General features: G+C 38.3%; 1 protein-coding gene across 1 annotated transcript in view; it reads right to left on the bottom strand.

Annotated features, from left to right (window-relative positions):
• LOC121656682 (C-type lectin domain family 4 member F-like) overlaps positions 1–15,362 on the bottom strand; it is a 781,688-nt gene that overhangs the window by 533,015 nt on the left and 233,311 nt on the right. The window contains exon 15 of the mRNA XM_042011801.1: positions 8,628–8,732. Coding sequence (XP_041867735.1) covers positions 8,628–8,732 — 105 coding nt within the window. The remainder of the gene's footprint in view (positions 1–8,627; positions 8,733–15,362) is intronic.

Raw genomic sequence — 15,362 nt, 5'->3', positions numbered from 1 at the left:
AAGCAACAAGCATTCTTCATTGCAAGAAGTGTCACTTAACTTCAGAAAGTGTGTCCTTGTGCATATATTGAGCATTGTGAAGCAGACTGAAACATTTCCTCAGACTGATCAGATTATTTGACAGCTTGTATATTTTCTCTTGAAGGATGAGAAATGGAAGAAAAAGTTCTCAAAAACTGTTGTTCTCACAGTCAGTTCTCCGTACACGCCTCTTGCGTAGAGCAGACTTATCAGCGCCATGAATTTAAATAAATGACTGAAGTTGGATAATGTACTTAAAACAAAACCATCGGGCTATTTAGTAGTTTTTTTCTGTCTGCTACAGCCTCAGTGCTTCTCTATGTTTTTCCCGTCAGAAACCTTTATGGTATTTTTAGATCTCAGTTCAGCTTCTTCTTCTTCTTATTATTATTATTATTATTACATTTTTTAAGCCGTCTTTTACCCTTTTTGTGTTTTTTCTTTTTTTCTTCGGACTCAGAGTTCCTTCAGCATGAACACACCTACTGAGATCCATTCTGAACAAAATTCTATTGAATTCTTACCATATTTTCTACTCATAAAACTCATAAAATAAAATTACTTATAAAATCAAATAATTCTCCTGTGACAGAGGAGCTGTTGCTTAGAGTCTACGTTGCCCATTTTTACCACAAAATGGGGGGAAGGGATTTAATACAGAATTACTTGCAAGTAATGAGAGTGGTCGTCCCGACTCGCGTGAAGTCAAGAGAGACTCTAGGGAGGCAAGAGGAAAAACAATAGTTCTACATTTCTGTAGAAAGAATCCTCCTTCCTGAAGACCTTGGGTGGACACACAACTCCAAGAGCTGGCGTCAAAACAACCTCACATAGTTGTGTCTCCACCAGAACCAGTCTGACTAAGAGTCTGAGGAAGGACCAGATAAAGGTCATCTTACCCTCGTAGTGAACTTTTAACAGAGCATGTATATGAAGAGAATAAACCTTAAAAGTGAATTAAAGCATGATGAGTAAAAATGTACAATGTAAAAAGTGTAATATAGTAACAATCAGTGTAAATACAATTTATAAATGAATATAGTAAAGGAAGTAATTATAGGTGTGATTTTAATATTATATATGGAGCATAATGAGTAAAATTTCTTCCACAGCATCTATGCACGACAACTTTAATCATTTTAATGTAATTTATGATTTTATTGTGATTCTTGCTAAGTGTTGCTGCCTTTTAATATTTCTTAATATCTGTAATGCTATTATTGTTTAACATAAAGCACTTTGAATTGTCCTGTACATGAAATTTGCTATAAAAATAAACTGCCTTTTCTTGCCTCTTGTGAAGTTAAATTCTGTCATTGCATTTTTTATTTTATATAAAACTTTTCTTGGAAGAAGTTGGTCCTGAACTGCATCAGTTTGAGCCGTCCGGTAGGCTCTGGAAAGCTGTTCCACTTCACGGTGGCTGTGGCAGCTGCTGGAAGTTGCTGCTGCTACGATTTGAGCTGCTGTCTGTCGCCAGATGAGGATCAGCAGGTAAAGAATAAAGTCCAGTGTTACTTTTACACTCTCAAAAGCACAAATCCATCACATTACAGAAATATTTTCTTAGAAGCTCTGTAAAAGTCTAAAAGTCTGAAACTAGTACGTCTACATCAGATAACTAGTTCATAAATGCGACTGTACGGATAAAAACAAACCCAGAATGTTTAGTTTTTAGTTTAACAGCAGTGGATATTTACATTGTGAAAAAATGATCAGAGGCTTCTTTCACGTTTCAGTTTATTTTGATTAGAATTTTACACGAGAAGCATGAAACTGTTTTCCTCACAAAGAAACATGATGTTCACACTTGTGTCTTCACTTCTTTAAAAGAATAATCAGCAATGTTTGAGCTGCTTGGTGTCGCATTCAGGAACATCTGAAGTGCAGTTAAACGGTTTCAAGGAAAAAGTAAAAGTTTTGTTTATGTATTTCTAATTAATCAAACATCTTTGCAATTTTAATAAAATGTTTCCTCACTGAAACATAATCATGGCCTTGGATAATTAACCAGTACAATAAAATCTGTCTAACAACATAAAGTAGAAACTGACACACACGTTGGAAAAATAAGTTTCATTTGACTGAAAAAGATCATAAATCATGAAAACAGACATTTATTTGAAAGCTGTTTAGATCTCAGTGCAAGTTTCACCAGTCATGCCTTCAGTCCACATTTCACAGGGTTCATGAAAACAGTGAATCCCACTGACGTTCTGATAGAAGCTAAACAAGCACTGCAAGGTCTGTGAGGTTGCAGAAGTAGAGGCTTAAGATATAGGATTTAATTTCAGGTTTAGCAATGCAACATACACAACATGTCTAGAATGAGTAAAAAGGATCAAATACTGATAAGAAATAAAAACATTTAACAAAAAGTAAGATTGTTTTGTAACTGGGGGACTTTTAGAAATGTCCACATATTAGTGCCTGGATGACAAGTTGAACTTTTTTTTTATATCATCCAACATAATATGTTGTTTTTCAGTGTTTCGTTAAATTTGTAGAACACAAATTCTCATTTGTCCAGAGCTCAGTATCTTTACTTTTTCCATCTCAGTATAAAAACACAATCCTTACAATTGTACTACATGTAAAAAGTAGACATTAGTTGTGGCCCATAGAAGCATCCACTAACGTCATTCTCCAGTACATCCTGCTGTTTGCAAAAGAAACGTAACACATTTCTGTTTACATTTATCTGAAGGAGGAAAGTTCTCCTCCATTGATCAGTCTGCAGTTATTCACACAATCCAGATTAAAACAACTAAGATTGAGGATTTTTCTTCTTGTTAAAATCTTCAGCTGCTACCTTCATGTGTGCCAGATAAATTAAAGATGATACTGACTGTAGATTTAGCAAGAAAAACATCATAAATCAAGCAAGTAAACAAAGTAAAGAGAGGCTGCAGTTTTCCTTGTTTTACAATAAATGAGTGGAACAAAGTTTATATGTTGTTGTTGTTGTATGGATGACTTCCACCTTCACTACTCTGTCTATATATTAGACTACAGAGGGACGATATATGTAGATTATGAGTGACACACGACATCTGAAATTTACAACAAAGAAAACTTTTCTTAATATTTTTTGGTGTCAAATTTGACAGTTTAATCACTGCAAACACATTTATATCACTGAGAGATGGAAGAATTTTTCTCACAGATCCAGTTAGCGGTATTAGTGTAATATGCTTCTTCCCATTTCCCTTCATAATTGTAGCACACTGTGTAAATGTTGTATATGTCCTCCTCTCCATCTTTCCAGAACCTGTTGGACAAATAAAACATCACATTCAACTGGACTGAAATTCAGGATTATTTCCACATTCAGATAAATTTCCTCTTTATAAGTTTCAGATGTTTTCTGTGTTTCTTTTCTCATCATCTTATAGAACGTACACACATGTGACAACACACAGGATTATGGGTCTGGACTGATTATAGATCATTTATGGACTCTTGATAAAGTCCAACATTGTCTCTATTTATTCATTAAATTCTGTAAAAGCTGCTCAATCCTCCAGAAATGTTTCCTCTGCTGATCTGCTTCCTGGTTTTAAGCTTGTTAGTGGTTTTATTTCTGGTCAGTCTGTCCTCCTCCATGACTTTTCACTGTGAACCATCAGACACTAGAAAAACCTTTTCAGCCATTAAATGTAGTAAAATACTTTGTCAGTTGTAAACATGTTTTGTTGTAGTTTTTCAGTCGGCTTGCAGGAAGTTTTTAGTGAACAAAGTTCAAGTTGTTCATTCAGAGAGATACTTGTTGAAACAAATTAAAATTATCTCCTGATTTTTCATATTTATCAGGAGAAAATTGTAAGATTCTACATTTTAGATTTTACGTCTCTAAACAGTGATATTAATTAACATTGTAAAGAATTTCTTACGTTACTGTCAGTGGAGATCCGTCCACCCATTTCCATCCATGTTCTTTCCATTCAAGACCGATCCAGAACAACGAACTCAGTTTACTGACAAATTCCTGGACAGACAAAGAAAATGTAGAATAAAAAAAAATCATTATTCTGCTCGTCTGTTGTAGTAACATAACTGTAACAATATCTGAAAGAAAAACAAACTTTTTAATTCTTCCATTCTGCAAAAACCAAAAACAACAAAATGTTAATGAATAATTTTCAGTCTTTGTTAAAACAAATGTTGAAATTTCATTAAAACTACTGACTTTAGTTTCCTGTAGTTTCCTTTGATCAGCAAACAGTTTTCACTGATTTTGTTGTTATTGAAAATAATTTTTAATGTTTATGATTCATTCAGCAACATTTTTTCACTCATACTGATCTGGTCTTTGTTCTGGTAAATAAATCACATTTTTACTACATGTTTAACAATTATTCTTTTTTTAACAAATGTAGCAGAACTGAGTCAAAACAAAACCATAAAGTTCTGAAATATGAAAATATTTACATTTTGAAATGAGTTCATGAAGTAAATCAAGTAAATGGATCTAATTGATCAGCTGATCCTGATTTTAGGACTTGAAAACCATTTAAAGTGAAATTCATCAGGACAGGAAGCAGACTGACAAAAGATCAAGACTAAAGTACCAGATCAGTTACATCAAAGATCACACAGACATAAAAAATCAAACACACACCCACCTGTTCCTCTTTGCTGTTTATGATCACCAGATCAGCTCCTCTTTCCTGACAGTCTTTCCTGCTTTCTGACCAGGTTTTACTCTCAGTGGATTTAAAGTAACAACTGCTTCCAAATCTTTTCCATCCAACAGGACAGCAGATCTCTGAATATCAAACAAGTATTTCAAAATCAGATTTTATGTTATTTAATTTCAAATCAATAATACTTTTAGGATGTTTACTCCATAAATACCTCAAGTTTCTCATTTATATATTTTGGTCCTTCACAGAAATATTCATACAGGAAAAATTAAATCAGATGTTAGTTTTAAGTTGCTGCCAACGATACATCACAGTAAATTCACATGAATTCAAAAACTAACCAGCAAATGTGAAAACGTGACTCGTATTGTAGTTCAGTGTGTTTTTATCCACTTTGTCTCAGTGAAATGTGATTTAATGCAGTGTAATGTAATGCAAATGAAGACGATGCTCTACATTTTAACATGCTCCATTAAGTTTCATTTTCAATCTTTAGTTCTTCTTAAAATGACTCCAGAAACCCACTGAAGTATGATCTGTTTCCCTGTTTCTACTTTTCAGGAAGTATTGTCGTAGTATTCAGTCATCTTATCCAACGTAGGTTGGGTCAAGTCAGCTGGACTTGGTTTAGTTTCATGAAAACATTTTGCTCTCATCCAGAAGAGCTTCTTCAGTTCTGATGGAGAAAGTTTTACTGAAGTAGTGAGTCTACAAGCTGAGGTGTCATTAATAGCAACAGATTGGGATGCACTCTGCAGCCCCCATGGCAGTGACATTGACAGTATGACCCACTGCATCATGGATTACATTAATTTCTGTATGGAAAACACTGTGCCATCCAAGTCGGTGCGGTTTTTTTCCACTAACAAGCCCTGGGTAATCTCTGAGATTAAGGCCCTACTAAATGAGAAGAAAAGGGTCTTTAACTCGGGGGACAAGGAGGAGCTGCGCAGAGTTCAGAGGGAGCTCCGATATAAAATCAGGAAGGGGAAGGATTCCTACAGGAGGAAACTGGAGAAGAGGCTGGAGCAGAACAACACCAGGGACGTCTGGAGAGGACTGCAGAACATCGCAGGCCACGGAAAAGGAGTGGGGAGAGACCAAATCAGCGGGGACAAGGACTGGGCAGATGAATTAAATCTGTTCTTCAACAGATTTGATTCTGCCTCACCTCCCTCTCTCACCCCCACTACCACCTCTTCACACATCCTCTGGTCAGCCGCCCTCCTCCCCCCTCTTCTCGACCTGCCACCCTCAACATCTGACGCCCACCAGCCCACTGCCCCCCTTCCAACTAGTTCACCACCCCCCTCTATCCCTCCTCTAACACTCTCACCACTCATCACGCCCACATCACCACTTCAGTTATCCTCCACCCCCCTCTCCATAACAAACGATCAGGTGAGAAGTCAGCTTAAAAAGATCAAGGCAAGGAAGGCCCCAGGACCAGACGGCATCAGCCCCAGACTACTCAAGGACTGTGCTGAACAGCTCTGTGGTGTGGTCAGGCACGTGTTCAATCTGAGCCTGAGCCTAGAGAAAGTCCCGGCCCTGTGGAAGACCTCCAAAGACACGGTGCCCAAAGGAGCCCAACCACTTCAGGCCTGTTGCCTTGACTTGTCACCTGATGAAGACCATGGAGAAGATCATTCTGAAACAGCTAAGACCCCTGGTGGACACTCAGCTGGACCCCCTGCATTTTGCCTACCGGCCTGGGATTGGAGTGGACGACGCAGTGATCTACTTGCTGCACAGATCACTGCAACACCTGGAGGTCAGCGGAAGTGCTGTGAGAGTCATGTTTTTCGACTTCTCCAGCGCTTTTAATACTATCCAGCCTTCACTGCTAAGAGTGAAGATGGAAAGTATGGGAGTAGACCAACACCTGGCTGCATGGATTAAGGACTATCTCACCAACAGACCACAGTATGTGAGGCTGCAGCACTGTGAGTCTGACGTGGTGCTCTGCAGCACAGGTGCTCCTCAGGGTACGGAGCTCTCTCCCTTCCTCTTCACTCTCTACACTTCGGACTTCACTTACAATAACACACACTGCCACATCCAGAAGTTCTCCGATGACACAGTCGTTCTTGGCTGTGTTTCTGAGGGGGACGATCTGGCGTACAGGACAGTCATCAGGGAGTTTGTCAGCTGGAGTGAGCGTAACCAGCTCCAGCTAAATACCAGCAAGACAAAGGAGATGATTGTGGACTTCCAGAGGAAAGCATCCTCTCTCACACAGGTGAACATCCAGGGATCGGACATAGAGGTGGTGGAGAACTATAAATTCCTGGGTGTTCACCTAAACAACAAACTGGACTGGTCTACAAACACCCACGCCCTCTACAAGAAGGGCCAGAGTCGCCTCCACCTTCTGAGGAGACTGAGGTCCTTCGGAGTGTGTGGGACTCTCCTTAGGACTTTTTATGACTCTGTGGTGGCCTCAGCCATATTCTATGCTGTGGTCTGCTGGAGAGGGAGCAGCACAGACAGGGACAGGAGCAGGATCAATAAACTGATCAGGAGAGCGAGCTCTGTCCTGGATTGTCCTCTGGACTCCGTAGAGGAAGTGGGGGAGAGAAGGATGTTAGCCAAACTGACATCCATCATGAGCAACACCTCTCAACCCCTACATTACACTTTGGGGTCCCTGAGCAGTTCCTTCAGCAGCAGACTGTTACACCCTCCGTGTAAAAAAGAGAGTCTCCGCAGGTCCTTCATCCCAACTGCTGTCAGACTCTACAACAATCTGTAAAACCTGAATCAGGCTGTCATGTTGTAGTCTGTTTACACTGTTTACACAGTCATTCATACCGTCACCTTATACTGTTATTGTTTTTATGTTTATTGTGTTATATTTAATTCTTAAGTTTATCTATTTATTCTTTCTTTTTTCACTTTTTCTGCTTTGCTGCTGTAATAAGTGAATTTCCCCGTCCGTGGGATCAATAAAGTTTAATCTAATCTAATCTAATGTCAGGAGTTTCACTTGAGGCTAAGTGGGGGTCAGTCTCTTCATTGCTGCAGTAAAATCTCCCCTTATCTCCATCAGAACTGAGGATGCTCTTCCTTGATAAGAGCACAATGTTCTGAAGGAACTAAAACAGTCCAGTGGATGAATGAGAATCTTCAGACATCCAGTAATTATTCTTCGTAATTTGAACTTTTAACTTTGAACTGTTTTTCTTTTTCAGAGGCAGGTTTTTCACAATTATAACAAAGATTATCTGATAAAAACATATTAAACCAGGTCCATCTTTGTTATTTCCCATCTCCATTTTCTCTTTTCTAACACAGACATTACAAATTTAATGTTCTGCAGCTTAATGATGTTCAGGATTAACAACAAAGTGAAGAGAAGTGGTCCATAAAATTCTTCACATCTTATCAGTCATGAGCAGAAAGAAGTGGTGCTGTTTTTAGATCAATAAAACAAGTTTTAATCAATAAAGCGATCAGTTGTTTCCAAAGTGACACCAGTGAGGTTCAGTTAGTTCCTGGAGTCATGCTGCCTAAATCGTAATCTGGCTCATCCTATTTTATAAATGTTAACAACTTTCTTCGTAAAAACGATAGAAACAAGTTTCAAGATAAGGAATCTGAATAAATTTATTCACAAATTGCCATATTGATAAATAAAGAGTTGACAAGAAAAGACAGTTAAATAAAGTTTAATTGAAATGAGGGATTTGATTTAATTTGTTTTCATTTAAAATGACAGTTAATTAGATTAAATCTATGGGAAAATAATCAACTTGTGAACAGTTTAATATTGCTGTTGTAGTTCCTCCAATCTGTTACCAAATTGAATGGAAACTTGTTTTGAGGTGTTTCCTTTTTATCATCTAGTATGTGAACAGGGTGAAAAATCCTGAAAAACTGTTCATTCTCAAGGTAAAGCTAGATTCATGTCACATGTTCAGAGGTGATGTTATGTGTTAGTTTTCAGTCTTTTCTCACCTTCAATCTTGTTCTTCAGCTTCTTCATTTCATCCATTAACTGGTTGTGATTTTTACTCAGGATTTCATGACGGCTCTGCAGCTGACTGAAGTTAGTTTTCGTAGCTTTAAAACAACCATAGTTAAAAATGTAACACATGACAATAGTGAGGTAAATATTATAAAGTGTAATATTGGTGTTTGTTTATTCAGATAAAAATATTTCTTACCTGTAAGTTTGGCCAGCAGCTGATTTTTACTGTTGTTTAGTTTGTTTATTTTCAAGGATACTGAAAAACAAACAACACAAAATTTGTTTAATTTAAGTAACAGAAGAAAATTAATTAATGAACATTGTCAGCAGTCATGTATTCCTCCATCACTGAGGCTGATGTAATAGACATCATAATGCACGTCTAACAGGACGGAATATAGGTTTTATGAATTAATCTAAATTTGCTGTTTGTGACCATTTTAATGAAAATTTCTTGTACAGGACAGCAACCATCCAAAAACTCACATTAATAGACAACCTACATCAGGGTAATCCTTTTTTTTCTCTTTTGAATGATAAAACCATCACTGTCGTCCCCATCGTCAAGACACCAGGCAACAGTGACCACAGCAATTCCTGGCCCATTGCCCTAATGTCTGTGATGATGTAATGCCTCTAGAGTCTGGACCAGCAACATATCAGGTCTGCCTCCCACCAACAATTGAACCCCCAATTCACCTACCGAAGCAAACCTTGCACTGAGGACACCATTACTATCACTTTTCACACCATGCTGAGCCACCTTGAACACCATGGTAACTATGTAAGAGTACTCTTCATAGATTATGGCTCAACCTTCAACACCACCACACCAGGCATCTTAGTACAGAAACTGTGGTACCTGGACCTCCCACCTTACACCTGCTCCTGGATTAGAGACTTCTTTCATCACAGCATGTAACAAACAGGAAGGGTCTGCAGTGTGTGATATGCACAGCTCAAAAAGGAATTGGCCTTGTCAGAACACGGTGCACATTTAAACTGCAATAAGACTATTACACTATCTCTAAAACTCCATTACAACTCATATGCAATGTTCCGTGAGTAATAATTTCTGTCACTTCTGCAATGTCACAAGATTCATTTCCATCCAGCGTTGCATTAATTTTTTTATCAAGTGTGGCAGGGTTCTTCAACAACCAAAAAAAAAGCAAGTCGCTCTTCAGTTTGCGGTGGTTTTATTTTGCTCGTGGCTCCCCCAAACTGTGCTCAACAGTGCAAAATTCTCCAAAAATTCCAGTGCAAAGATTATATTGACATATTTACAAAAAAATAGATAAAGAAAAAAACATATACCTTTTGTCTCTCTTTAGACCAAAACATGATCCAATATTCAAACTCCAAAAGATCCTTCCAATTGCCAGCAATGCAAGTCAATGAATGACCAAAAAACTCACTGCACTTCTCAGGCTTCCCCCGGACAAAAACACCTAAGATCCGGAGAGATCCAAGAGGATACAAGTCTCCGTATCCGCGGCATATCCGGACTGTTTCCGGGTATATACGGGAAGATCGGTGTGTAACAGATCCTATTATAGGATACTTTCCGTATACACATCTATAACAAATCCTAGTATGGGATATGCCGCGGATACACGTCTGTGATAGATCCTAGCATTGGATACCCTCCATATACACAACTTTAAGAAATCCTAGTGTATGATATTCTCTGTATACACATCTCTCGCAGATCCTACATCATATGCTCCGCATTCGTATCTGTGACAGATCCTATGAGATATCCTCCATATATACGTATGGAACGAGTCCCATAACCCAACTCATACACAACTCAATTTTGCCCTCTCTGGCGATCCTCGTCCATTTTTACCCCTTTAAATGACAGTTTGTTTGAATTATTTATTTATTACTCACTATAACCGTGGCAATAGAAACTCAGACGCCAGGCTGCAGACGTGCCAGATCATGTCTGTGTGGCATTGCTGAGAAAGCAGCTGCAGGGCTCCGTCAGTCCAGGAGAGACGAGAATGGAGCAACATTTTGTCATCCACAATTTCCCAACCAGCAGCGGTCAGGGTCCACAAACGTTAAATCTCTGTCCTTCAAACGCGGCACGTCAACATCTTTATGAAACGTCACGATCAACAGCAATGTTGCATTTAATTTTAAATAGGTCGTCGCCTGTCTTTCTGTCTTGATTACCTTACTTACATACTTGATACAGAGTGAATGGTTGATAACATTATAAAAAACAATGGTGGATAATATTTCTTGCAATAAAAACGATTTAGGAAACTATCTGTGACTGAAACAGATTGTGGCATCACCCTCTGGACACACACAAGCTGTAAGAGCTTCACTCGCTCTCTGAAATGTTATGTTTGTGTCACGCAACTGCGGCCGACCAAGCTGCAGGTTTCGTGTCAGAGCTGGTTGTCTTGGCAACGCGTCACAACGAGCGATATTAAAAAGTCCACTCAGCTGCTTCTTGTGAAAAATGTATTTCATAAAAGTAAGTTGCAAACTTACTTGGCAATAAAGACCTATCCTGATTTTGAAATGGTTTATTAGTCAGAGATACTGAGTAAAAAATAAGAAAATTACTTGAAGTAGCCATGCAGTAAACTTCAGTCATCAACTTTGTTTATTAGAATATTAAAAATACAATGCTACAAATGCTACAATGGCGGACATTTAAGAAAAAAATGAATGAACAACAAATCTTTTTCCAAAATCACAAAAAAGGGGCAAAGAAAAAAACAAAACAAAACAAAACAAAAACAAAACAAAAGTCAATCTTTAAGCAGCCAATACTAAACATATCCTTGGCCTTAAATGCATCCCAGTGATGACAGTGGAACAACAATGCTTACAGTTTCCTCACTAATTCTTGAAAACCTAACCTTATTCTTGGTATAGGCACAACGGCCAATGATTCTTTTCAGTGGGAGGTATGTTGCACATGAAAAGGGTTCAAAACCTACTTCCCAAACAGAACATGACTGACTTTGACTGTAATAATATCTATCACTGTGTTGTTTGAACCATTTTAACTCAGCCACAGTATGCTCGGCTTTAACTGTCCCACCATCTTTTTTCACAAAGACTATGACCTTAAGCATTCTGGAAATCAACGCTGGTCGAGCTTCAGCTTTCATATCAATCACAGGTTCTCCAGTCTTCTCATCATTTTTAAGTCACCTTGCAAATACACATGACTTTGCATCAGCTCTGTAGTCTCCTGCTGATAGTAATCCCCCCCCCCTAGTGTTCATCTGTCAAACCTGATGGCGTTAAACGATACCCTGTGTACACAGTCATTTTTGTACAAAGTCTTAAACATTGAAAGGAGTGCTTCACTCTCCTCATAAGAAATATGCCTTCGGTGTAAAGGTGGCAGCAGAGTCACTAATGTGTCATCAAATGTGAAGTCATGCTGAATATCATCACCGTCTGACAGAATTTTAAACTTATGTAACTGCTCCATGCTTAGTATGTAGCTCCATTTTGATGATTTCCTTTTGGAGAATTCAAAATGTTGTCCAGACTTCTTTGGTAGACACAAATTTTTCTGAAATACCTGCCAATCTAGCAACCATTTACGTATCATAATTATTTCTGCATGTCTGTTATTGGTGTGGTAATCACCTAAAATCCCATTGGCTCTTTCAAAGGAAAAGCACCAAAATGAATGAACAGGGCCATAGTCTATGGCACAGGATTTTAGGTGCAAATGAAGGTGCAAGTTCATGGTACACCACTCTCTCCCATATTTGTCCTCAAAAGCATTACAGAACATTTTGAGACATCTGTGTGCATCATCCAGCTGACCTGTTGATACTATCCGAGAACAAAGAGTCCTTGCAGCAGAGACAAAACACTTCCAGATATTATAATCTGCTTCCGGCAAAAGACCTTTAAGGGCATACAAAGAATAAGTGCATACCCAAATCTTCCACTGGGCTGCTGAAAAACCATCAAATGATGACTCAATTTTTCGAGGAATTCCTGGATCAAGGTCACTTGGGACTTTTAAGGAATCTACTCTTGACTGTAAAATATGGAAGGAGTGGCTATTTAGTATACCTTTGTCTTTCCACACTTGCATTACTCTTTTGGCTGTACACTCCAAGATATTATGCATGGGATCAATAACATGCATTTGAACAGGGTCAAAATAAGGCAAATCATGAAGTATACTATACCTGGCCCCATAAATTCCTTCTAACTTTGCTTGATCTGCCTTCGATTTAGCTTTTTTGCTTTCCTGGCAAAAAGAATATGATTTTCTTTTGACCTAGGAAGCCACTGATCACACTAAAAACCTGAGTAGTCAACCTTGTTATCAATGGTTCTTGGAAATTTTTTTAGACATTTAGAGCATCCCATTTTTGCCATGTGGCCTAGAAATCCTCCAGTCTTGCGAGATGCTGGAATATCGCTTGACAAACACAGTAGAGCAGCTTTGTATTGTTGCTTTCCTAAAGCAGAAGAGTCTAACAAGTAAACCCCCTTCCAAAGGTCATAAAGGTCACTGACAAGAGGTCCCAAGTTAGGACTAATATACTCTTTGGGCTCACGCGGGCCAGGAATGGTTCCTGCAATGACAATATTCTCTTGTTTAAATCTCTCCTCACGAGGCATATTCATTACAACTAGATACATTACTCCTATGGAATCTTTAACTCTGTCATAGGGCTGAAACCAGTCCACATTAATCATGAGACCTAGTTTACGTGCTTCAGAGAGGAATGGCTTGCCATTATATGACTGAAAGTCTTTTCAAACCTTTCCATCATACACATCAGCATATATATTGTCTGACATATCCCGTTGTCTCCACTTCTCACAAGATTCATTAAAACCTGGTCTATGTACTAAGTCCTGCAAACTCTTTGTAACATTTCTGTAGCAAAAGCTGCGTTTAGGGTGTAAATATGTTAACCCTTTTTTTCCAGTGACTGTTTTCAAAAGCAATGTTCCACATTCCTTCTGATGACGCTTTTGAGCATGCATTCGAAAAGTAACATGACTATATCTTGCAGATTTTTTTCTTATGCCTCGTCCATCTTTTACAATTATTGTTGCCTCCTCAAGTGTGTATACTTCGTTACAAACTGGGTATGCCACATAATGAATGAAGTCATCTTTTTTGAGTGAAAGTATTTTTCTGACCATGGTACCAGGTAGCAAAATTGGTCTGGCCCTGTTCTGGCCCACACAACACAATTGAACCTGGCCCACATACTGCAAAGAATGACGGCCCTTTGCTGGCCCAGAACAGTTTCCACACTGGCATCGGATGTCAGCCTAATGGTAGCCCTGTAGTGGCCCAGAACAGTTTCCACACTGGCACCAGGTGCCAGCCTAATGAATACTTTAATCAAACTGTGCAATATTCAGCCTAGATTAAAAATACTTCAACAACAGTGATACCATTATACAAATAACATTTATTTTGATTTGAATAACTTGTTCAAAATAACAATATATAATAAATAACAATATAAAAATCAAATAATATGTGACACGGGTGGAGAGCAAACAAGGTGAACAGAGGGAAACAACATTAAGTGGGGATGGAAAAAAATTGTATGCTTTTAACCCAATAAAATTATAAGATCAATAATTAAAATACATTAAAGAATGTGAGCTTAAAGATAACAAAAGGAAAACAAATAAAATCAGGGAGGTTAAGGTCTTTGTAAAAAATTAACAAACGGCACAGATGTCCAGATGAAGCAGCGCTGTCCATGCAGTCCATCACTCCCACCATGGATTTCCAAAAAAGAAGAGAGAAAAAAATTCAGAGCTGTGCATCCAGACCTACAGTTTAAATCTAGCCATAACAAATAAATAAAAAATGCAGGGTCTCTGAGGGAGTGAGTGTTTGTTAAGACAAACTTACCAATCACAACATCCTTTATTTGCAGGTGCTGGAAGCCAATCTTGCCATTTATACCGAGCATGTTGACATGACACTCTTTACACACTCTTTAACGTCTCCCCCTCCTTTAAGAGCCAGTGCAGTTCTCTGTGAATTGATATTTCTTTGTTAGTTTATCAGCAGTACAATATACCCTAACACTTTTAAACATGTTTGAAATTATCAGCAGCAAATCTGAACTGGTCTGAAAGTCTGAGCAGCATAATTTATGCAATGAAAGCAATAACAGTAATAATTTGTAAAGTAAAATAAAGGATGAGGATGCAGAGTGAAGTCAGTCTCCCTATGGTTTCAACAACTTTGATAATAGTGTGCCTGTGGTGTCGTCAAACTGTTAAATTTATCCGTGTAATTATGAACCCCTTTCCCCCCATATACTAAATAGTTTCTCAATGTTATACTGTATGTCCCAGCAATGTATTTAATCAAGAACATGGTTTGTCATTGTATAACTTTCTTTGTCATTCTTTTATTTTACCCTGCCCTGTCAAGCATCATGGCAGCAGTATGATAGTCTGGCTGCTGTGTTGTGCCAAACAAATTTGCTTTCCCAAGGGGAGGCTTATTGGTATAAGACTGAATACACAAATTATTTTTGGTTTTCCAGTTCAAAAGGACAGTTTGACACGACATTCTTACCAGATGGTTTTTTAGGTCAGCACTATTTCTGAGCCACTCCTCCATGTTTTGAACAGACTGGCGATCAGCTAATGGCATCAGATTTGGTTCAATACCTATCTCTTCTTCAGTTACAGATTTCAAGCCTTCGACTGTTTAAAAATGATTTTCATCT

Source organism: Melanotaenia boesemani, chromosome 17 (genome assembly GCF_017639745.1).
Source record: "Melanotaenia boesemani isolate fMelBoe1 chromosome 17, fMelBoe1.pri, whole genome shotgun sequence".
NCBI classification, from domain to species: domain Eukaryota; kingdom Metazoa; phylum Chordata; class Actinopteri; order Atheriniformes; family Melanotaeniidae; genus Melanotaenia; species Melanotaenia boesemani.
This window is presented reverse-complemented; position numbering and strand designations above follow the sequence as displayed.